The following is a 24,666-nucleotide window of genomic DNA, read 5'->3' on the forward strand; positions in this document are numbered from 1 at the left end:
CCTTTTCCTCCACGAATTTTGTCTCTTCCTCTTTTAAAGATATCAGAGCTAGTGGACATCACTGCCTCTTAGAATCTTAGAGAAGGAAAGGGAAACTAAGGGTCAGCTCAGCTAAACCACCCATGACCCATCTTCGAGATGGAATTCCATTCCGTCGTGTGAGAGGGAATTCCTCCACCCCACCTAGCCTACAGTCTGGTCCTCTACTCCCCAGAGACTTAAAACCCACCCATCAGCACCTTCTAGCAGACTCGCATTGTTAGGAAATCACAAGCAAGCCACCAGGTACCTCTTCGGAGAAACCACAACCAGCCAGCCATGGTCATTGTCCTGTATGGCCTAGGCCTAGCGGGGGAGGGAGGGACTGCCCAAGCAAAACACATCTATGGCCGAAACGAAGTTCCAAATTGCCTCTCTTATTTCAGTGACTGAGCCCCAGACCCGTCCCTTGGGAAACTCGGGCAAGCCTTTCGAGTGAAATCCACCCCCGTTTGCCGGCTTCATTGGGGTCAGAAGCGTGTAGCTCTGCTCTTTCGGAGTCTTGACTTATTTATCATCATCAGGGCAGCTTTTGGGGTCGTAGGCTTGCTGAATCTTCAGTATGTTATATCCCTGCAGGTTCCACTGGCCGAAATGTTGGAACTCCTCCTTGGGGCTTTCGTCATCGCAACCCTTTGGGTCATAGGCCTGTTGGATTTTGAGGATGTTCCAGCCTTCCATTTCTGGTTTGCCAGAAGGCTGGGCCTCCTCTCTGTAGTTGGAGGAGTCTTCGTCGCACCCTTTTGGGTCATAGGCCTGTTGGAGTTTCAGTATGTTCCACTCCCTCACCTCTCTTTGAGGAGGTGGGGCCACCACCACTTCCGCTTTCTCCCTGCCAGAAGGCGATTCACCGTCAGAAAACTTGGGTGTGTAAGCTTGCAGCATTTTCAGTATCTTCCAGTCCTTTGCCTCCTCTTGGCCAGAAGGTGGGACCTTCTCCTCTTTTCTAGAATGAGTTTTGTCGTTCTGCACCTTATCATTGTCAGGTGTTCGGAACACCTTTGCCTCTTTGCCTGTATAGGATTCATCATCGCAGCCTTTGGGGTCGTAGGTTGCCTGGATTTTCAGGATGTCCTCCACTGGTTTGCCAGAAGATTGGACCACCTCCTCCTTCCTGGAAGGTGCTTCCTCTTCACAACTTTTTGGGTCGTAAGCCTGCTGGATTTTCAGGATGTTCCGTCTGTCCATCTCCCGCTTGCCAGAAGATTGAACCTCTTCCTTATTTGTAGAACCTTCCTCGTCACAAGCTTTTGGGTCATAGGCTTGTTGAATTTTCAGTATATTCCGCTCTTTGTCCTCTTCTTGGCTGGGAGGTGGGACTTCCATCCCCTTCCTGCTGGAAGGTGATTCATCGTCAGAAGATTTAGGCATATTAACTTTTAGGATTTTAAATATATCCCAGTCCTTTGACTGCTCTTTCCCCGAAGGTGGGATCTCTGTCCTAGGAGGAGTTTTGTCATTCTCCTGTGTTCCAGAAGTCCGGAACACCTTTTCCTCCTTACCTGTATAGGATTCATCATCGCAACCTTTGGGGTCATAGGTCTCCTGGATTTTCAGGATGTCCTCCACCACTTTGCCAGAACGTTGGACCACTTCCTCCTCCCCCTTCCTGGAAGGTGCTTCCTCATCGCAGCCTTTTGGGTCGTAAGTCTGCTGGAGTTTCAGAATGCTCCACCCCTCGGTCTCCCACTTGTCAGAAGGTTGAACCTCCTCTTCCTTATTCATAGAAGCTTCCTCAAGGCAACCTATTGGGTCATAGGCCTGTTGAATTTTCAGTATATTCCGCTCTTTGTCCTCTTCTTGGCTGGGAGGTGCGCCGTCATCCTCCTCCTCTTCCCACCTATCATCAGCAAATTTTGGTGTGTAAGCTTGCAGGATTTTCAGTATCTTCCACTCTTTTGCTTCCTCTTTGCCAGCGAGTGGAATCTCCTCTTTCCTAGAAGGAGCTTCGTCATTCTCCACTTCCTGTGTTCCAGAAGTCCGGAACACCTTCTCCTCCTTGCCCATATAGGATTCATCATCGCAGCCTTTGGGGTCATAGGTCTCCTGGATTTTTAGGATGTCCTCCACTACGTGGCCAGAAAGTTGGACCACTTCCTCTCCCTTACTGGAAGGTGTTTCCTCATCGCAGCCTTTGGGGTCGTAAGTCTGCTGGAGTTTGAGAATGCTCCACCCCTCCATCTCCCACTTGTCAGATGGTTGAATCTCCTCATTCATAGAAGCTTCCTCATCACAACCTTTTGGGTCATAGGCCTGTTGAATTTTCAGTATATTCCTCTCTTTGTCCTCCGCTTGGCTAGTAGGTGCGGCCTCCTCCTCCATCTCTTCCCATCTATCATCAGCAAATTTTGGTGTGTAAGATTGCAAGATTTTCAGAATATTCCACTCCTTTGCCTCCTTTTTGCCAGAAGGTGGGGTTTCTTCTTTTCTAGGAGTTTCGTCATCGTCCTTGACCGTATAGGATTCATCGTCACAACCTTTGGGGTCGTAGGTCGCCTGGATTTTCAGGATGTCCTCCACCGGTTTGCTAGAATGTTGGACCACTTCCTCCTTGTTGGAAGGTTCTTCCTCTTCACAACCTTTCGGGTCATAAGCCTGCTGGATTTTGAGGATGTTCCGTCCCTCCATCTCCCACTTCTGAGAAGGTTGAACCTCCTTTCCCTTATTTGTAGAAGCTTCCTCATCACAATCTTTTGGGTCATAAGCCTCCTGTAATTTGAGGATGCTCCTTCCTTCCATCCCCTGCTTGTGAGAAGGTTGAACCTCCTTTCCCTTATTTCTAGAAGTTTCCTTGTCCCCGCCTTTTGGCTCGTAGACCTGTTGGAGTTTCAGTGAGTTCTGCTTCTCTGTCTTCTGCTTGCCAGAAGACAGAACCTCCTCTTCCTTATTTGAAGAAGATTCCTTGGCCCCACCGTTTTGCTGGTATGACTTTTGGCTTTTCAGTGAGTTCCGCTCCTCCAACTCCTGATTGTGAGAAGATTTTACCTCCTCTTCCTTATTTGAAGAACTTTCTTCATAACCTCCTTTTTGCCAGTATGACTTTTGGCTTTTCAACGAGTTCCGCTCTAACTCCTGATTGTGAAAAGATTGGACCTCCTCTTCCTTATTTGAAGAACTTTCTTCATCACCACCTTTTTGCTGGTATGACTTTTGGCTTTTCAATGAGTTCTGCTCCAACTCCTGATTGTGAGAAGGTTGGACCTCCTCTTCCTTATTTGAAGAACTTTCTTCATCACCTCCTTTTTGCTGGTATGACTTTTGGCTTTTCAACGAGTTCCGCTCCAACTCCTGATTGTAAGAAGGTTGGACCTCCTGTTCCTTATTTGAAGAACTTTCTTCATCACCACCTTTTTGCTGGTATGACTTTTGGCTTTTCAACGAGTTCCGCTCCAACTCCTGATTGTAAGAAGGTTGGACCTCCTGTTCCTTATTTGAAGAACTTTCTTCATCACCACCTTTTTGCTGGTATGACTTTTGGCTTTTCAACGAGTTCCGCTCTAACTCTTGATTGTGAGAAGATTGGACCTCCTCTTCCTTATTTGAAGAACTTTCTTCATCACCACCTTTTTGCTGGTATGACTTTTGGCTTTTCAACGAGTTCCGCTCTAACTCTTGATTGTGAAAAGATTGGACCTCCTCTTCCTTATTTGAAGAACTTTCTTCATCACCACCTTTTTGCTGGTATGACTTTTGGCTTTTCAACGAGTTCTGCTCCAACTCCTGATTGTGAAAAGGTTGGATCTCCTCTTCCTTATTTGAAGAACTTTCTTCATCACCACCTTTTTGCTGGTATGACTTTTGGCTTTTCAATGAGTTCGGCTCCAGCTCCTGGTTGTGAGAAGATTGGACCTCTTCCTCTTCTTTCTCCATGAGAAGGGGAGCATCCATCACCACCTCTTCCTCCTTCATGTCCGGGTTAGGCAGGTAGTCCTTCAACTGCAAGAGAGATTCGGGACTTTGCAAAGCATACTCCATCAGTTCATCCATGGAGCCCTGGGCTTCAGCCATGATCGCAAAACTCTTGTTCAAGACATTGTCAGCCAAATCTCCAAAATTGTGGGCTGAGACAAAATCGGAGTGGAGCTCCCTTATGTGCCGGCTGGTTTGGGACAGCTTGTTCCGGAGCTCTTCTGGGATGTCTTTCAGGCTGGCCACCAGGTTCTCGTACGTGCCTTGGAGGTTCTGGGTCACGCTTCGGGACTTTGCCAATGTCTTGGCTTCTATCTGTCAGAATAGAAAGGACACTCGTTCAGATTTATAGTCCCCTGTCCACAGGGACCTGAAGCCTCCACAAAACCAAATAGAATTCCATCCAACCCTAAGGTACCCCCCCCCCTCATTTCACCCTGAGCTCGAAGCACCAGCTTAACAGATGCTCATGGAAGCACTTTATAATAAATAAATAATAATAATAAATTTTTATTTATACCCCACCCTTCCTGGTTCAAAAACCGGGCTCGGGGTGGCTAACAACAAATTTTAAACACTTAATTATAAAAGCAGCATAAAATACGGTATAAAAACACGAATAACAATAAAAACAAAAAATCAATTAGATAATTCCTAGGGCTAGCTGGCTGAATTAGTCCTATTTGGGCCAGTGAAGAGGCCAGGGGAGGTCTCAGAGCGGGTGATCTTCATAAAAAGGGAGGGGGAGGGAAGAGAAGGGAAATAAAAGATCAGGCTGAATTCAAGTTAAATAAAGGCCAGGCGGAATAGCTCTGTCTTACAGGCCCTGTGGAAGGAGGTTAAATCCTGCAGGGCCCTGGTCTCCTGGGACAGAGCATTCCACCAGGTGGGAGCCATCACTGAGAAGGCCCTGGCCCTGGTGGAGGATAGTCCGGCTTCCTTAGAGCCCGGGACCTCTAGACTATGGTTATTCATGGACCTCCTCTGCGGGGCAGACCAGGAGAGGCGGCCCTGTAGATACGAGGGCCCTTAGCCACCTTGAAGAGAGTCTCCACCAAAGGAGAATATTCAAGAATCTCTCTTTGTACGTCTGCTGTTTCAGCCCGAAGGTGAGGGCCCTGAAAGATGTGTATATCCTGTTCTCACACTGGCTGAGCAGAGATGCCTCTGGGAATCCCCTCAGCGGAATCTGAAAGCATCAGCTCTCATGTACAAATCCCATCAAAAAGCTGGAATTTGAGGTAGACTTCCTCTGAACACGGAAGGTCCATTATTTCCTGCGGATGATGGCTACCAGCACTAAACGTTAGATTTTTCTTTGTGCACCATGCCAATTTTTATTAGTTTTCAACGAAACAAATTAATTCAAATTTAACCCAGATTTAGAATTTGACTCTCCCCCCCCCCTTGAAGATGCTCCTTTCCCCTCCCTCCTTTTCTGCTCACAGTAACCCCCCCCCCAATTCCTAATAGGTTTCCATCCATTCCTATTTCCATCAACGGTACATGTTCAGTTCCTGTTTAGACATTTACCCAGCTATTTTACCAATTAATCGATCAGAATTAAAATCTTACTTTATCGATCCCCACGATTCGTAATTTTAAATTGTGCTTCCTCCAGTACAACTTAAATCATCCTGTCTTTGAGTTCACAACATCCTAGTTAACCATACTCAAGATTTACACATCCAGGAAAATAATTCTGTTTTACCTTGTTACCCAATTCCCCTTTTCACAAAACAGGTCCATTTCCCTCAGGCTTAATGTACTTCCCACTCATTATTCCCTCTTTGTTACACAGTTCTCTAACCCAAGCAAACCATGACCTTGCCTAATCTCTTACATTTGCCGCTCTAACCCCCCATTAACTCTATCCCATACCAAATACCTCCCCAAATCTTTATTCTGTATTAAAGGTAAAGGGACTCTGGGGTTGCAGCACTCATCTCGCTTTACTGGCCAAGGGAGCCGGCGTACAGCTTCCAGGTCATGTGGCCATCATGACTAAGCCGCTTCTGGTGAACCAGAGCAGCACACGGAAATGCCGTTTACCTTCCCGTCGGAGCGGTACCTATTTATCTACTTTCGCTGGTGTGCTTTCGAACTGCTAGGTTGGCGGGAGCAGGGACCGAGCAACGGGAGCTCACCCCGTCGTTGCGGGGATTCGAACCGCCGACCTTCTGATTGGCAAGTCCTAGGCTCTGTGGTTTAACCCACAGCACCACCCGCGTGCCTTATTCTGTAGTACCGACTACATAAAATTCAGAGCTGCTTCTTCCTCTTCCTCTTAAATACTATGAATGCTTAAAAAACCCAAAAACCTTCCATATCAACGTGCCAGGAGTCCACAGATCTATTATGCAATCCTCTATAAGCAGCAAACCAGGACTTTTTCAGGGTGCCTCCAGTCTCAGGCTATGTTGGGAGGGATGGCAGAGGAGGAGGCAGAAGCATGTGTGCCCTTTTCCGTTCTGCTTCAGGCGGCAAGCGGCCTAGGACAGCCCTGGAGCAGCTTATAACAAAAGAAAACGGCCTGCCCGCTAAGGTCTCGTCTTTCCTCTGGAGACCTAGAGAAGGAGGCTGATAGTCCTTGAATTTTCTGGTCCAGTCCAAAGGGTCTATAAGCCCTGCAGGACTGGAGGCAGAGGTTGGGCCTGAATCTGCAAAATGAGCAGCCCGAACTGGCTAGAATTAACGAAGCATTGTAATAAAATACAATGTTTTGCTTCTTTTTAAAAGAAGCAACTGAGGTCGTAAAGGAATAGAAGGCAGGTCGGCGTCGTAGTGAATCACGGTTTCTCAGCTCCACCATGGTTATTGCGAGAACTGCACAGAGAAGCTGCTTTTATTTGACCACCCCGTGTTCCCCAAACTTCAAATTTAAGGTTGTTTCCCTCCCCCCGAGAATTGAAATTGGGGGCACTGTTCTTATGCTAGAAAAGGTTGATAAGTTTAAGATAAAATCCTTGGAAGTGAGCATATCTCAGTAAGAGTCACTGCTTCCGGAAATGCCCCCAGATTGGAGGTCGGGAACAGTAACTTGCCCAGAGAAGCAGCGATCTGTGGGTGGCGCTTTGGGCTCATGGGAAATTTGAATGTGCTTCCACAACACAACAGTGTGCCAAGGAGTGTGGTTTACGTAAGGGGGGCTACAGCAGATAATGGAATCATAGAGTAGGAACGGACCATGAAGGTTCTCCAGTGGCAACCCCTTGTAACAACACGGTGGCTCAGAATTTGAAGAAAAGGGTACAGTGGTGCCCCGCAAGACGAATGCCTCGCAAGACGGAAAACCCGCTAACCCGCTAGACGAAAGGGTTTTCCGTTTTGGAGGTGCTTCGCAAAACGAATTTCCTATGGGCTTGCTTCGCAAGACGAAAATGTCTTGCGAGTTCCTGCGGGGTTCCCCCCCCCTTTTCCCCAAGCTGCTAAGCCGCTTATCAGCTGATCCGCTAAGCTGCTAATAGTGCTAATCCGCTAAGCCACTAATGGGCTTGCTTCGCAAGACGAAAAAACCGCAAGACGAAGAGACTCGCGGAACGGATTCTTTTCGTCTTGCGAGGCACCACTGTACCTCAGAGGTAGGGCTGTCATTCTCATCTTCCTCGTCGCGCATCCGTAGGGTGATCTCGTCCTCCTCATCGCAACCTGGTGCCGTTAATGTGATGTTAGACACATCTCTGTAGATGGGGTCCTTCTTGTGGCGACTGGGGGCTGCAGGCGGCATCTCAACTTTCACTGGGATGATTATCGGTGCGGGTGCCATCTCAACTTTCACCGGGATGATGATGGGCTGGGGTGGCACCTCAACGTTCACCGGGATAATGATTGGTGGGGGTGGCACCTCAACTATTTCTGGGGGGCTGATTGGTATGGGCAAAATCTCGACCTCTGTGGGCGTCATCTCGACCGCTGAGCAGGTGATTTCCTCGCACTCTACGATGGTGCTGTGCGCACGAGGCAGCCCAATTTCCTTGCACTCGATCATGGTGCTCTGAGCAACAGGCAGCCCGATTTCCTCGCACTCGATCGTGGTGCTGTGAGCCTGAGACACCCCGATTTCCTCGCACTCGATCGTGGTGGTGTGATCGCTAGGCGCCCCAGATCCTTCTCTCTCGACCATGGTACTCTGAGCACGAGGCACCCCAATGTCCAGGGTGCTGAAATCTTCATTCCCCTGGGCAGAATTCCGACGCGGGCTCGCGCTCCACTCCACGCAGATCATGCTCATCCTTTCGTTGGACGGACCAATCTCCAGTTCTGCTCTGTGCTGCACCTGATCAATCTAGAAATGGTCATGGGATGGTTAAAAAGAAGAGGATAACACAATGAATTAGGTGGACACACCTGTGCCCTGCAGGAGCTCTCCATGGTACCAAATACTTGGGCCTGTTTCTTCTCACCTGGCTGAGCCCTGTGCGAGTGAGAAATGTTAGTAGGTGTTGCTGTTACACAATTTCAGCCGTAGTGGCTTGTGGCCATTGGGTCTGGTTGGGCAGGAAACCCAAAAGGAGGTGGAGCCAGAGGCAATGATGTTCGGCGCCAACCAACCCTTGTTTTGTCATCTTCCTCCTCCTTGCCAAGTTCAATGAGGGCAATACTCGGACCAAGGACAAAGAAACTTGGCAGTCCCAACCCCTGGGCTGATTTTAAGTAAGAAGACTGGCTGGTGGAGGCAGGCTGAGGTTGGTAGAGCAGTGCTGCCTAAAGGACCAGCCACCGCCGCATTTCTTTGTAAACCCTCCCTGGTTAGATGGGATATAGGGAGCCCATGAACAAAGCTCAAATGGGGGTTGGTAAGGTAAAGGGTAAAGGGACCCCTGACCATTAGGTCCAGTCGTGGCCGACTCTGGGGTTGCGGCGCTCATCTCGCTCTATAGGCCGAGACAGCTGGCATTTGTCTGCAGACAGCTTCCTGGTCATGTGGCCAGCATGACTAAGCCACTTCTGGCAAACCAGAGCAGCGCACAGAAACGCCGTTTACCTTCCCGCCGGAGCAGTACCTATTTATCTACTTGCACTTTGAGGTGCTTTCGAACTGCTAGGTGGGCAGGAGCAGGGACCGAGCAACGGGAGCTCACCCCGTCGCGGGGATTTGAACCGCCGACCTTCTGATCGGCAAGTCCTAGGCTCTGTGGTTTAACCCACAGTGCCACCCGCGGTACAGGGGTTCAAACCACCCTTTAGTTACATTGATTTCAGATATTCCCTGAGAGGTTGTAGAATCTCTTTCCGTCTCCCGACGGTGTTCCAAGAAAGGTTGGAGACTGGCTGGGGATGTTTGGGGACATTGTAATTTTCCATGACTAATTCCTCTCATTTTCAACATTGGCTCCCAGTACGTTTCTGAGCTCAATTCAAAGTGTTGGTACTGATCTTTAAAGCCCTTGGCGCTGTTTACCTGCAGGAGCGTCTCTACCCCCATCGTTCAGCCCGGACACTGAGGTCCAGCTCCGAGGGCCTTCTAGCACAGGCTTCCTCAACCTCGGCACTCCAGATGTTTTTGGCCTACAACTCCCATGATCCCTAGCTAGCAGGACCAGTGATCAGGGGTGATGGCAATTGTATTCTCAAAACATCTGGAGGGCCGAGGTTGAGGAAGTATGTTCTAGCAGCGCCCTCAGTACAAGAAGTGAAGTTAAATGGAACCAGGCAGAGGGACTTCTCGGTGGTGGCGCCCGCCCTGTGGAACGCCCTCACATCAGATGTCAAGGAAATAAACAACTGCCTTTTAGAAGACACCTGACAACAGCCCTGTGCAGTCGTACCTTGGTTCTCGAACGCCTTTGTACTTATACATTTTGGCTCACAAACGCCGCAAACCCAGAAGTAAGTGTTCCGGTTTGAGAATGTTTTTTGGAAGCCGAACGTCGGACGCGGCTTCTGATTGAGTGCAGGAAGCTCCTGCAGCCAATTGGAAGCCGCGGCTTGGTTTTCAAACATTTTTGGAAGTTGAATGGACTCCAAGAATAGAATACATTCGAGAACCAAGGTACGACTGTATAGGGAAGTTTCAATGTTTGATGTCTCACTGTGTTTTAATTTATTGGAAGCTTCCCAGAGTGGCTGGGGCAATCCAGTCAGATGGGGAGGGGGATATCCTTATTATTATTTATTATTTCCCTCTCTGCCTTTACTCACTGGTTGCTATGATTGTCAAGAGTTCACCGGGACCCTAACTCAGAGGTTGAAATTCCAGAGACCCCCACCATGGTGGGAGCTGAACCTTGAGCTCCTGTTAGGTAGTAGGTAAAGGTAAAGGACCCCTGGATGGTTAAGTCCAGTCAAAGGTGACTATGGGGTTGCGGCGCTCATCTCGCTTTACTGGTCGAGGGAGCCGAAGTTTGTCCACAGATAGTTTTTCCGGGTCATGTGGCCAGCATGACCAAGCCGCTTCTGGCGAACCAGAGCAGGCCAAGGGAACTGGCGTTTGTCCACAGACAGCTTTCTGGGTAATGTGCCCAGCAGGACTAAACCACTTCTGGCGCAACGGGACATCATGATGGAAACCAGAGCACACGGAAACACTGTTTACCTTCCCACCACAGTGATGCCTATTTATCTACTTGCACTGGCATGCTTTCGAACTGCTAGGTTGGCAGGAGCTGGGACCGAGCAACGGGAGCTCACCCCGTCATTGCGGGGACTCGAACCGCCAACCTTCCAGTCGGCAAGCCCAAGAGGCTCAGTGGTTTAGACCACAGCGCCACCCGCGTCCCTCTAAACGAGGCATTCCACACACACCCCTTCAATGGACAAGAATTCCAAAGGCACATTGATGTTGCAGGGAGAGATGGGTTGTTAAATCGGGATGGAGGGAGATAAGAGTTGGGCATACCACTTCAAGGGTCTCTTGGAGCTGATTGATGCTCGCTTGGGTGCTGCGTCTCGTGAAGCGCAACTTGCTCAGTGCCATCATGTAGGCCCTTTGACGGAGTTTGTTGGACAGATCGTTGATCCTCACAAGGCAGGCTTGCATCCGGTGGTCTATGGACGTATCTTCGATCTCCGCGACAGCTTTCTTCAGATTTCCTGCTCCGAGTCGGGGGTGGCGAAGGGTTTGGGGAAAGCAGAGAGAGATTGAGGAACCAGAGCACACCTGACAACCCCTTTCGCCAATCTGCACATTGCTTTGGAAAACCTACAAATTTATTCGTGTCCTGCCTTCCTTGGAAGGGTCCAAGTTTCTGGACAGAAGGGGTAAGTTAGGCAAAGACTCCTTAAAACAGCCTTTCTCAACCTGCGGGTCCCCAGATGTTGATGAACTACAACTCCCAACACCCCTAGCTAGCAAGGGATGATGGGAGTTGTAGTACAACAACATCTGGAGACCCACAAGTTGAGAACCGCTGCCTTAAAGCATGGGTAGGCAAACTAAGGCCCGAGGAACGGATCCGGCCCAATCGCCCAATTCTAAATCCGGCCTGCGGACGGTCCAGGAATCGTCGTGTTTTTACACGAGTAGAATAGTGTGCTTTTATTTAAAATGCAGCTCTGGGTTATTTGTGAGGCATAGCAATTCGTTCATCCCCCCCCCCCCCAAAATATAGTCCGCCCCCCCACAAGGTCTGAGGGACATTGGACCAGCCCCCTGCTGAAATAGTTTGCTGACCCCTGCCTTAAAGCAGTGTTTCCCAACCTTGGGTCTCCAACTGTTTTTGGACTACAGTTCCCATGATCCCTGACCACTGGTCTTGCTAGCTAGGGATGATGGAAGTTGTAGTCCAAAAACAGCTCAAGACCAAAGTTGGGAAACACTGCCTTAAAGGGTGTAAGAGATTAATCTGATGTTTTGGATGAAAGCTCCCATCAGATGATGGGAATTGTTCTAAATATCTGGAAGATGACATCATCAATATATATTTATTTATATCCCACATTTCCCCCGATTAAAACCATACAAATAATTGCAGTAAAAAGAGCAGGGCACGAGCCCGTTCGTTAAAAGCAGTCAGTCCCCGAAAGCTTGTTGGAATGAGAAGGCCTCTTCACCTGCTGGCAGAAAGGCAGCAAGGAGAGACCCAGTCTGGTTTCTCTAGGGAGGGAGTTACAAAGTCTGGGAGGAGCCACCACCAAAAAGGGTCTCTCCCGCATCCCCAACAAACAAGGCTCTGAAGGTGGCAGGGTTGAGAAAATGGCTTCTGAGCATCTCGGAGGATGGGCAGAGTCATATGATGCAATACAATCTTTCAGGCAGCTTGGACCTAAGCCATGTAGGGCTTTTATTTGTCGTGGGCCGGCACTTTGCACTGTGCCTGCAAAAAGGGGGGCTGTGTTGTAGCAAGGAAGTCGTCTGTGTCCCTACAACCAGCCCAGGCCAGCGATCTGGCTGCAGCTTTTTGAGCCAGCTGAAATTTCTGGGCAGTGTTCAAATATGGGGATTGAACCTTGGTAGAACAGCAGAGGGCGATTCTTTTGCAGACCAGGCCTGATCCTTTGCGTATCAACAGGGAGAGGGATACAGTGACGCTCGGGTTGCGAACGTGATCCGTGCGGGATGCACATTCGCAATGCACAGCAGCGCATCTTCGCACATGTGGGTTGCGATTCTGCGCTTATGCGCAAAGTGTGATTTAGCGCTTCTGCACATGCCCCGTTCCGGTACCTCCCGGTTTTGGTTGTCCACAACCCGAATAGACACAAACTGAAGCGGCTGTAACACGAGATATGACTGTACAAAGGTAAAGGGACCCCTGACCATTAGGTCTAGTCGTGACCGACTCTGGGGTTGTGGCGCTCATCCCACTTTATTGGCTGAGGGAGCCGGCGTACAGCTTCCGGGTCATGTGGCCAGCAGGACTAAGCCACTTCTGGCGAACCAGAGCAGCGCACGGAAACACCGTTTACCTTCCCGCCAGAGCAGTACCTATTTATCCACTTGCACTTTGACATGCTTTCGAACTGCTAGGTTGGCGGGAGCAGGGACCGAGCAACGGGAGCTCACCCCATCGCGGGGATTCGAACCACCGACCTTCTGATCGGCAAGTCCTAGGCTCTGTGGTTTAACCCACAGCGCCACCCACGTCCCGAGGTATGACTGTACTTCGTTCAAAATAGTTTGCCTCCTTCGCCTGCCGCATATTTTGGCCTACCAACGTCTGCACCCAGCACAGCGACTTAACGATTTCCCCTCCAGTCCTTGGGTTTCCCCAGTGCAGATTTAAAGGTAGGTCGGTTGCATTTCCTGGCAAGCGACAAAAGACTGGTCCCTTTCTTTTTCTTCAAAAAGGAAACCTCAGCCTCCCAAACTAAGCTGGATGGGCAGGGTATAAATAATAAAAAGATTAGTGTTTTAATACAGCATTTTGCTGGAAGCTGTCCAGAGTCGCTGGGGAAACCCAGCCAGATGGGCAGGGCAAAAATAATAAATTATTACTAGTATTAGTATTTAGCACCATGCTCCAACCAAGTGAGCTATGTCCCTTGGGAGCTGGTGGTCTCTCCTTTGTGGGGGATTTTAATACAGAGGTCGGACGGCTGTCTGTTCAGGGATTCTTTAGTTGTGATTCCTGCCTTGCAGGGGTCCCTTCCAACCACATACCGTATTTTTTGCTCTATAAGACTCACTTTTCCCCTCCTAAACAACAACAAAAAAATCCTTCCAGTAGCACCTTAAAGACCAACTAAGTTAGTTCTTGGTATGAGCTTTTGTGTGCATGCACACTTCTTCAGTGTATTTAAGGTGCTACTGGAAGGATTTTTTTTGTTTTGTTTTGACTATGGCAGACCAACCCGGCTACCTATCTGTAACTTTTCCCCTCCTAAAAAGTCAGGGGAAATGTGTGTGCATCTTATGGAGCGAATGCAGGCTGCGCAGCTATCCCAGAAGCCAGAACAGCAAGAGTGATTACTACTTTCACTGCGCAGCGATCCCTCTTGCTGTTCTGGCTTCTGAGATTCAGATTTTTTTTCTTCTCGTTTTCCTCCTCCAAAAACGAGGTGCGTCTTGTGGTCTGGTGCGTCTTACAGAGCGAAAAATATGGTATATGGTTCTATGATTCAGCTGCCTTCTCTCCTGGTGGTCATGCTCACATGCTTACCGATCTCCTCTTCGGTAAGAGGCAGGTAATGATCCATTAGCTCCTCCGACTTGTCCAGCAGCCTGTCGACGGTTCGCACAAACAGCTGGCATATCCTGCAGGTCAGGACGCTGTGTGGTTCACATTCCCTGTTGTCGTCTTCATCCTCGTCGTCCCTTAGTTCGCTAGCCAGGGTCCTCGCTTCCTCTTCTGCTGCCGTCAAGATATTTGCTCTTATTTCCCCCAAGACCTGAAGGTGAGAGAGAGTGGAGCAATTCATGCATTGTCAATGGATTGATTATTTATTATTACAGTGGGTTAAGAACTTAATTCGTTCTGGAGCTCCGTTCTTAACCTGAAACTGTTCTTAACCTGAAGCACCACTTTAGCTAATGGGGCCTCCCGCTGCTCCCGCGCCGCCGGAGCACGATTTCTGTTCTCATCCTGAAGCAAAGTTCTTAACCTGAGGTAATATTTCTGGGTTAGCGGAGTCTGTAACCTGAAGTGTCTCTAACCCGAGGTACCAGTCTATTATTATTATTATTATTATTATTATTATTATTATTATTATTATTAATTTCATTTCTATACCGCTTTATATTTTTAAGAAAAACCTCAAAGCGGTTTAAGGTAAAGGTAAAGATACCCCTAACCGTTAGGTCTAGTCGTGGCCGACTCTGGGGTTGCAGCGCTCATCTCGCTTTATTGGCCGAGGGAGCCGGCATTTGTCCACAGATAGTTTTTCCGGGTCATGTGGCCAGCATGACTAAGCCGCTTCTGGCGAACCAGAGCAGCGCACGGAAATGCCATTTACCTTCCCGCCGGAGTGGTACCTATTTATCTACTTGCACTTTGACGTGCTTTTGAACTGCTGGGTTGGCAGGAGCAGGGACCGAGCAACGGGAGCTCACCCCGTCGCGGGGATTCGAACCGCCGACCTTCTGATCGGCAAGCCCTAGGCTCTGTGGTTTAACCCACAGCGCCACCCGCGACCCCTACCCGGGGGAAAAGGCACCGCAGGATTTGGCTCCTTGGCGTAAGTGGCTTTTGGGTTCAACGCACCGACTCTATTGCGAAATTGGGTTCTTCCAACAGGTTGTTTCGGAACACCCCCTCCAGAGAAGGAGGAGGGTTAGGCGGATGTACGCGCTCTGTCAGATCTGTCTCCGAAAGGAGGTCCTCTACTACTTCCGGGATGATGAAAGGGACTTCCGGAGATGGTTCGTCGGTATTCCATCCTTCGTCCACCCCCTCGACAAACTCTTCCAGTTCCTCATCCCTGCTCCTGCTCCTGGAAGGCGAGAGAACTGGGGGAGAGAGGAATCTGGGGTTTAGTTGCCTGATCACATGTGAGACTTAACTACTGAGCAATATTTTGTTTTTGTTTTTGTTTTTATTTTATTTTTTATTTGTGGCTGAATCACCTCCGGACTCTCTGGGGCAAAAGTTGTGTGCCTTAATGGCGGAAATGACTGGCAGAATTCGAGATCAGGGAGAAGAGTCGGTGGAAGAAGACTGGAGGAAATTTAAAATTTATTTACAGAAACATTGTAAAATTTTTGAATGTCGATGACATTGGAATGAAATGGAGGGGTTCTAGTAATAAGGTAAAAGATTATGCAAGAGTGGATTGATATTAGATGAAAGTTAAAAGTTAAATATGTGATGAAAAACAAGTAAAAATAGACCAATAGGATGAATTTGCTGAACTAAGTTCTTAAATGGAATACAAAAAAGGGAGGCGTGAGGAAGTCAGGAAAACAAGTTAATCAAAGAAGAGAGATTAAAAAGTGGGATTTGCTGTTATTCTTTTTTCTTTTTCTTCTTTTTTTCTCCATTATGTTAATTGTTTGTATTTTTCTATTTTTGTATTTTTGTGTTTTTGTATTTTTTCTTGTGTTTTTTCTGGTTATTGTCTTATTTTGAAAACTTTAATAAAATATCATATTAAAAAAAAAAGTTGTGTGCCTTAAATAGGTCAAGAGGTAACACCAAACAAGGATTTTCTCAAAAATGGGAAATGTTTAAGAGATACTTACAAAAAAATATATCAGCGACATATTATGTATGGTAGTGTTTGAATGACCCTTGTGTACATAAAATATTAAGAAATAAAGGAAAATCGGTACGCTAGATTGTAAGAAAGTATTAGAAAGCATATTAAATGTATGGGATATTAAATGTTATCGCTGTGTCTTGCCTCGTGGGAATCCACCTACACTTTGTGTCCAATAGGCATCTGGTTAAGATGTTGCAGCAGCTGTGCCTTGGGCCTGATCCAGAACATCTTGCCCATGCCAGATCTGACAACTCTGGAGAGTGGCTGCCGCAGAGGACTTTGAATTGGGCAGGCTCCCACCAACCCTCTTGGCTCTCACTTTGCGTTTTGCCCCTGTTCCCCTTACTCACACTGTTCCTCCTCCTCTTCTTGGTCCAGATTGAAGATGCTGGAATCCTCATCCCTTAAGGACACCGAGTCTGAGCCGAGGCTGTCCGTCTCTCTCTCGCTAAGCTAACCAACACAAGGAACGGATCTGTTAGGACGTGTCCGCACGGTGCATTTCAAAGTGGTTTCGGGACTCTTTGCAAATCAATAGCTGTACTCTTATCTAAACAACTGAGCAATTTCCGTTGTGCAGATGTGATTTCTAGTGTCTGCGTCTGCACAGGCGCAATTTTTAGCATCTGCACAGACACGATTTCCGGCCCCGCAGAAGCAAGTCCCCATGCTGCGCCATGCCAGTTTAGTGCAGTACGTGGAGACTCGCTGAGCGGGCGGCTTGTGGGCCGATTAAACAACCCTCGTGGGCTGCTTGTGGCCCATGGGCTTTAGGTTGCCTACCTCTGTCCTTGGGCACGGTCAATTCTACATCTGGGGCAAACTGCTTGCATGAGAGAGATGTGAATTACAAGGCAGGCAAGCGAAGCCACCTTGTCCTAAATTTATATATATATATTTTAATAATATTTATTACTTTTAAAGGTTACAAAAAAGGAGAAGAAAGAAAAAGAAAGACAAAAAAGAAAAAAAACAAAAGAGTCTATTTACAAAAGCGGAAGGCGGACTTCCTGTTTAGAACCTTCCCGCTTCGGTGCCAAATTAAAGTATTTAAAGATCCAATTTTCCGTTCTACTCACGGGTAGTTGTTTAAAATCCAATTGTCCACAGGAAAAAGTCAGCGCTCTCTGGCAGCAGCAATGCGGCTTCACTCCGTGAAAGAAGCAGTCGATTCAAAGCACCGTGCCGCTCACCCCACGTCGCTCCAGATCCCCAAAACAGGGTTTCCCCGCGAGTAGGGGAGGCGCAAAGGGTGCCAGCCAAATCCCAAGTTCACAGGCTTCTCCCGCCTGTGATTTCAATGGGTCTCCGCCTTCGCCGTGGCGGTCAGACCCTGCTTTTCACGGAGCAAGTTCCTCCCGATCGGAGGAGCTCCGCCATTGCCGGAGGCGCCAACCCGGAAGTCTCCTTGTCCTAAATTTAAGGCAGGAGTCTTAAACCCTCTCTTGTCATAAACCACTTGAAAAGAGCTGAGAATGTAAAAGCAGCTTAGGGGGGTTTTCCCCACCCCAGCTTGTTGCAACAATTGTTATGCACCAGGCAATTTTTTAATTGCATTTTAATTGCATCTTTTATTTTATTCCATTACAGTCATACCTTGGTTATCTCTTCGACTTCCGGAACTGTTCAAAAACCAAGACGTGGCTTCCGTTTGGCTGCAGGATCGTCCTGCAGCCTATCGGAAGCCGCGCTGGAAGTTTGGCTTCCGAAAATCATTCGAAAACCGGAACACTCAGTTGCGGGTTTTGATCGTTTGGGAGCCAAAACGTACAAGTTCCAGGGTGTTCGACAACCAAGGAACGACTGTACAATATGAATTCCATGGTTCAAATTCCAGATGTTCTCCACAGGAGCACTGTGGGCCACACAAATGAAATTTGTGGGTTCATAGGCTGGTTTAGGAAGCCCTGATCTATGGCATGCAATGCTTAGCTGTGATAAAAGAAAAGCACTTAGCGCCTCTGAGCATGGACAGGGTTCTTATCTGCCGTTGCATTTTTCTCTGCTGGGCCCCCAAAGTACCTGGTCTCTGTCTTGCACTGCCATCCATTGGTTGTCATCCAGGGTGGGGTTTCCAGAGAGGGCGAAAGGGAAACGAAATTATTATTTATTCATTCATATATTAAATTCATGTCCAAAGATCGCAGGGCAATTTACAGCCATTGAAACACAAAAGGAAAACACAAAATTCCCAACATAGAAACCAAAGACCCGTTCACCTCCACCCCACAAACACATTTAAAAGGACACAAATTGGTAGGCCGGGTGGAAGGGGTACGTTTCCCCCAGGTACCTAAAGATACAGAGGGAAGGTGCTCTCAGACAAGCCTCCCTGGGACAGCATCCCACAAACGGGGGGCCACCACAAAAAAGGCCCCGTTCTCGCTTTGCCACACTCTGGACCTCTCACGGAGGAGGCACACAAAGGGCCTTAGATGATGAATGAAGAGCTACTCAGTTTATACGGCGAGAGGCGATCCTTGAGGTATTGCGGTCTTGAGCCATTTAAGGCTTTATAGGTCCAAACCAGCACTTTGAATTGGGCCCGGAAATTAATCGGCAAACGGCACAATCAGGCCGGAATTGGTGTAATATGCTCAACCCATCTTGTCCCGGTGAGAAACCTGGAATTCTGCACAAGCTGAATAATAATAATAATTTAATATTTATACCCCTCCCATCTGGCTGAGTTTCTCCAGCCACTCTGGGCGTCTTCCAAACTGCCCTCAGTCCTACATAGAGTAGGAGAGTAGAGCAAACAACCTGCAAGCTGCAGGAAGCCACCTTCAAATATCTCAAGAGCTGTCACGTGGACCAGGAGCGCAGCCTGGGAGTCATTTTGGGCTCACAGCTGTCCATGGAGGAACAGGTTAATTCTGTGTCCAGGGCAGCTGTCTACCAGGTCCATCTGGTACGCAGGATGAGACCCTCCCTGCCCACAGACTGTCTTGCCAGAGTGGTGCATGCTCTGGTTATCTCCCGCTTGGACTACTGCAATGCGCTCTATGTGGGGCTACCTTTGAAGGTGACCTGGAAACTGCAATTAATCCAGAATGTGGCAGCTAGACTGGGGAGTGGCCGCCGAGACCACATAACACCGGTCTTGAAAGACCTATACTGGCTCCCAGGATGTTTCCGAGCACAATTCAAAGTGTTGGTGCTGACCTTTAAACGGCCTCGGTCCTGTATACCTGAAGGAGCGTCTCCACCCCCATCGTCCAGCCCAGACACTGAGGTCCAGCTCTGATGGCCTTCTGGCAGTTCCCTCCCTGCGAGAAGTGAGGTTACAGGGAACCCGGCAGAGGGCCTTCTCGGTGGTGGCGCCTGCCCTGTGGAACACCCTCCCAGCTGATGTCAAGGAAATAAACAGCTACTTTACTTTTAAAAGACAACTGAAGGCGGCCTGTTTAGGGAAGTTTTTAATGTGTGATGCTGCATTGTTTATAACTGTCAGGGGCTCAGGAGCAGAGGCACAGGGGAGAGAGGAAATGGAGAGTGAAGGGGAAGAATCGGAGGGCAGCGTAGGGGAGTATGACAGTGGCCCGAGAGATTCCATGAGCTTCTCCAGCGAATCAGAAGATTCCCAGAGGGGGGCGCCGATGGCCAGGGCAAGGGGGGTCCCGGGGGGGGCGCACCAGAAGCAAGGGGCCAGCGGGGACTCCCAAAGCAGCAGTGAGAAATCAGGGCCAGCTCCCCCACCAGAGCGTAGTGGGGGGGAAGAGTCCCATGTATCAGGGCCAGCGTCTCCTCCAGCAGGGAGAGAAGATGAGTCAGGGCTGACCATGCCTCTGTTGGAGAGTGAGGGAACGGAGGGGAGGTCAGGTCCAGCTAGCCCCCCGAAGGGGGAAGCAGTGACAGGAGCAGTGTAACGGTCAGGAGGAAGGTTGCTGGCTGGGCGCGGGCGCCAAGTTCGAATGTACAGGCGCGCGGGACAGCAGAGAACCTGGATTGGGAACCAGGTCCTAAAGCCCGCCGGAGGCAGGGGGAAGACTCAGGGGACTCAGCGTCAGAAGAGTCCAGAAAGGGCAAGACCCCAGCGGACAGGCGGACCCAGAGGAGGAAAGAGCAGAGGAAGAGGTGGAGCAGGGCTAGAGTCTTAAACTGGTGTCAGGGGGGAGGAGATTCAGACGGAGCTTCAGCGGTCTAGAGTTGAGACGTAGAGCTGCGCGCCGCGGCTTTGAAATCGAAACTGAACTTTAATAAAGACTTTTGTATATAACAACGAACTGGCGTTGGTCCTTTGTGAGCTGGGACCTCGGGCAGCTCTGACAATAACATTCGGTTGGAAGCTGCCCAGGTTCCCCCAGCCAGATGGGCGGGGTATAAATAATAAATTGTTATTGTTATTATTATAGCCACTGGAAACCGCCGGAGAGAGGGCTCTTGCTGGTCTACTCACAAGCATTTAGTGGGAGAACATGATGTTGATGTAGATGGGCAAATGACCTGATCCAACATGTGATCTCCTCTACGGGACTCTGATTCTATGTTCTTATGAGCTACCATGGACCAATGGTCTGCCTCTGTATGTTCTTAGCACCGTAAGCAAAAGTCTGAAGAACGTACGAACAGGCTGGCTGCACCCTATTCTCGCAAGGGCCAGTGGGAACCCCGCAAGCTTATAATGTAGGAGGAGTTTGGATTTGATATCCCGCTTTATCACTACCCGAAGGAGTCTCAAAGCGGCTAACATTCTCCTTTCCCTTCCTCCCCCACAACAAACACTCTGTGAGGTGAGTGGGGCTGAGAGACTTCAAAGAAGTGTGACTGGCCCAAGGTCACCCAGCAGCTGCATGTGGAGGAGCGGGGAATCGAACCCGGTTCACCAGATTACGAGTCCACTGCTCTTAACCACTACACCACACTGGCTCTGGCATTATAATGTATGGTACGGAGGCAACACGTTGAGGGGCGAATGTTGCACTGCGGACGTCCTTCCGATCCCGAAACAGCAATGCAAAATAGGGGGGCCCCTGATCTCTCTCGCTTTCCTAACACTCACCCTTAGCCATGGTCTCCGGTCTCTGGCCTGGCAGGGTGGGCTAAAAAGAGCCCAGGGTTCATGGCAGCATCTTCCTTCGTTCCATGGGATCTTGGGGTCCAGGATACTCCCAGAATTCCATGCAGCTGTTGTCAAGCTGGGTGATGTCATAGATGGGTGGCATTGGCTCACTTGCCACAGCGCCTCACTACCTCCCAGCAACCCTAAAGAGGAAGGGGGGAAAACACATCATTGCTTCAGAAAGCGGTTCTAGATTGCAAGGTTTTTATTATCACCATTGTTACTTTGCTTGGCAGAGGAACCGGGTTAGAGGAAGAGGACCAGCCGGGCTCCGTAGCTTTGCCAGGTTTCTGACGGTTCTGCCGTGACCACCTAAGCATAGCTGTCAACCGTCCCTTATTTGGTGGGAAAGTCCCTTATCCCAGCGCTGTGTCCCGCTGCTGTCCCTTATTGATGATGTCCCTTAAATTTCCCGGGTTTCAAAGGAAGCAGCTCCTCTCCCTCCCAGCCGGCCAGGGAGGAGCGCTGATCTCGCTTTCAGGCCGAGGGAGCCAGCGTTTGTTCACAGGCAGCTTTCTGGGTCATGTGGCCAGCAGGACTAAACCGCTTCTGGCGCAACGGGACACTGTGACGGAAACCAGAGTGCACGGAAACGGCGTTTACCTTCCTGCTGCAGCGGTACCTATTTATCTACTTGCGCTGGTGTGCTTTCGAACTGCTAGGTAGGCAGGAGCTGGGACAGAGCAACGGGAGCTCACTCCGTTGCGGGGATTCGAACCGCCGACCTTCCGATCGGCAAGCCTGAGAGGCTCAGTGGTTTAGACCACAGCGCCACCCGCATCTGTGAGTACACCTGTCTGCCGTGAGTACAGCATGAATATAGCATGCTCTATAGCATGCTCTAGCATATACCATTCTGTATATGTGTAAATAAACCATATATCATAAAGGCACCACAGTCTCTGCCGTGCCTCATTTCCAAAGGATAAATAAGTTGGAGTTCTTGTTATTAAATATACCAAGAAAAAAGCACACCAAGAACTCAGAAAAGCTCAAGATACACGTTGATCTACCCATACTTAGTTGTCATCTCTGAGAAACATAGAAAATAACAGGATATATTTATAAGAATTCTTCAAACTTACACGACCCTTTAAAAATTAGCTGATGAAGGTCAATACATCGAAACAGGGCCCTGTCCTGGTTTCTGATCCATAATTGACTTCTGATTTCTGCTCAATGATTGAAACTAAGACCTTCACGTCGAATCTGACTATAGACTAACATGAACTCATCCCTACTCATAAACTCTTTTCTTTAATTCTGTAACAAATTATTGTGTTATACATATCCTTATGAGATTGAGTTTGTAATCTCTGTTTGAGTTTGTAATCCTTGCCAGAAAACATACTTTCGAATGGATTAGTTTTTGTTACCATTGACTATTGATTTGTGAGTAGGGACCATCAGTGGCCTAGCGTGGGTTGTCAGCACCCGGGGCAAGGCAAGTAATTTGTGCCCCCTAACCCGTGGATTTGCGCCCCCTAACCCATGGATTTGCACCCCTAACCCTAACCCCCAGATGTTGCGCCCAGTGCGGCCGGCCCCCCCTGCACCCCCATGCTACGCCACTGGGGGACCACTCTCATTTCCAAAGGAAACATGAACCCCGAGTAAGCACCAGGAATCCATGAAATCTTGCACCACTTGGGTGGTGTGTAACGATACATAAACCCTGCCTGATTCAGCAAGCTTGGCTCCTGTTCTTCGGGCGATGCATGATTGCCTCTGTGCAGAAGATCTCACCTTTCTACCGAATCTGTTCTAGGGGTTCCTGAATGGGGTGGGATTCTGGCACACACATGTAACCTATTGGGCCAAAAAAACCTGCATGCAGAAATTTTGCACGTCACGCTAGAATGCAGGTGAATTTACACCAGGGCCTTTTCTTTAAAAAATGATGCAGATGGAAGGTTCACAGGACCAGTGGCGTAGCGTGGGGGGGGTCCAGGGGGGGCCGGCCGCACCGGGCGCAACATCTGGGGGTTAGGGGGCGCAAATCCACGGGTTAGGGGGCACAAATTACTTGCCTTGCTGACAACCCACGCTTATGCCACTGCACAGGACTTGCTCGCAAATTTATTGACAGCGGCACGAATTATTATAGCCAGGAAGTAGAAGGGGCAAGCAGAATATAAAATGGAGGAAGGGTATGAAGAGGTGTGGCATATAGCTATTAATTCAGGGCCGTCTTTACCCGAGGGTGCAAGGGGTGCAGGGCACCCGGGCGCCGAAGAGGGAGAGACAGACAGAAAGAGAACTCGCCTATCTAGCGACAGGAGTGCGCAAAGGCTCCTTCCTAAGAAGAACTCGTATATGTGCACTCGCAAGGGCCCTCCAAGCTCCTCTAGGAATAAGGTTGCGCCCACAATGAAAGGTTGCCCTATGGTTGCGCACAATGTCCGTCTGTCTTATATTTCAGACACCTCCCTGTGACCATCAGCGCATGAATGGAGTCTTTAAACCAACTCCCAATGTGTTCTTTGTCTTTAGAAAAGCTGGCTTTAAACAAAACACACACACACACAAAAACCTCCTTTTAGAGCTGCGCAGGTGTGAGCACTATTTATCAAATGACAATAGCGGTATAAGCATAATAAAAGTTAATTTGGGGGTTAAACTAATTTTTTTGGGGGGTGGCCTGGGCAGATCTTTGCACCCCGGTGGTGCATATAGTAAAGACGGCCCTGGATAAATTAACATGTGTCATTAAGGTAAGACGGGGAATATGCAGGAGGAATGATTCTGGGGAGATATGGAAGGTGTTTGTAGAATTTGGAAATGGAAAGGGGGTCAAACCATCGCAAGAGGTGTTGAAATTTTGGGAGGTTGGGTAGTTACCATGGAACGGTCTCGGTGGTGGGTGGTGGTGCACATTTTTATTCTTATTTAATTATGATTATTAGGTAAAGGTAAAGGGACCTCTGAGCATGGTTGACTCTGGGGTTGTGGCGCTCATCTCGCTTTATTGGCCGAGGGAGCCGGCGTCCAGCTTCCGGGTCATGTGGGCAGCAGGACTAAGCCGCTTCTGGCGAACCAGAGCAGCACACGGAAACGCCGTTTACCTTCCCGCCAGAGCGGTACCTATTTATCTACTTGCACTTTGACATGCTTTTGAACTGCTGGGTTGGCAGGAGGAGGGACCGAGCAACGGGAGCTCACACCGTCGCGGGGATTCGAACCGCCGACCTTCTGATCGGCAAGTCCTAGGCTCTGTGGTTTAACCCACAGTGCCACCCGCATTACTTTGTCCCCCCAAAATAATTAAAAATAAAAACAATGCAGAAACGTGGAGAAGTTGAACATAGAAATGGGAAAGATATAAGAAACGAATTGACAGATGGTGCGTCACAGCATCACCCTTGTATGACCAGGGGGTGATACTGCAGGAGCTACCAGAGGGAGGTAGCTGAGTTTGGCCTGGACATCACTGACCACAACAGACTGACCTGGCTCCTTACAGCCCTCAGCACAGACTGACCCTCTCCTTTTACCCTGCTTGCACCTGCCTCCCAGCTAATAATAATAATAATAATAATAATAATAATAATAATAATAATACTCTGCCCATCTCGTTG

General features: G+C 49.0%; 1 protein-coding gene across 2 annotated transcripts in view; it reads right to left on the reverse strand.

Moving 5' to 3' along the window:
• Positions 1 to 396: 396 nt before the first annotated feature.
• Positions 397 to 24,666, reverse strand: part of LOC310835517 (uncharacterized protein) — a 691,527-nt gene continuing 667,257 nt past the window's right edge. Inside the window, exons 1-8 of one of the 2 annotated variants that reach the window (XM_083720172.1) lie at positions 21,029 to 21,053; positions 18,049 to 18,065; positions 16,377 to 16,479; positions 15,030 to 15,274; positions 13,989 to 14,217; positions 10,787 to 10,980; positions 7,523 to 8,233; positions 397 to 4,263 (exon numbers count right to left, since the gene is read on the reverse strand). In XM_083720172.1, the coding sequence (XP_083576298.1) occupies positions 547 to 4,263; positions 7,523 to 8,233; positions 10,787 to 10,980; positions 13,989 to 14,217; positions 15,030 to 15,274; positions 16,377 to 16,479; positions 18,049 to 18,065; positions 21,029 to 21,038 (5,226 nt within the window). In that variant the 5' untranslated portion in view covers positions 21,039 to 21,053 and the 3' untranslated portion in view covers positions 397 to 546. Of the gene's footprint in view, positions 4,264 to 7,522; positions 8,234 to 10,786; positions 10,981 to 13,988; positions 14,218 to 15,029; positions 15,275 to 16,376; positions 16,480 to 18,048; positions 18,066 to 21,013; positions 21,411 to 24,666 lie in introns of those variants that run through there. The other variant, XM_083720171.1, reaches the window with a different exon arrangement.

The sequence above is a fragment of the Podarcis gaigeae genome, assembly GCF_964106915.1.
Source record: "Podarcis gaigeae genome assembly, chromosome: 18".
NCBI lineage: Eukaryota > Metazoa > Chordata > Lepidosauria > Squamata > Lacertidae > Podarcis > Podarcis gaigeae.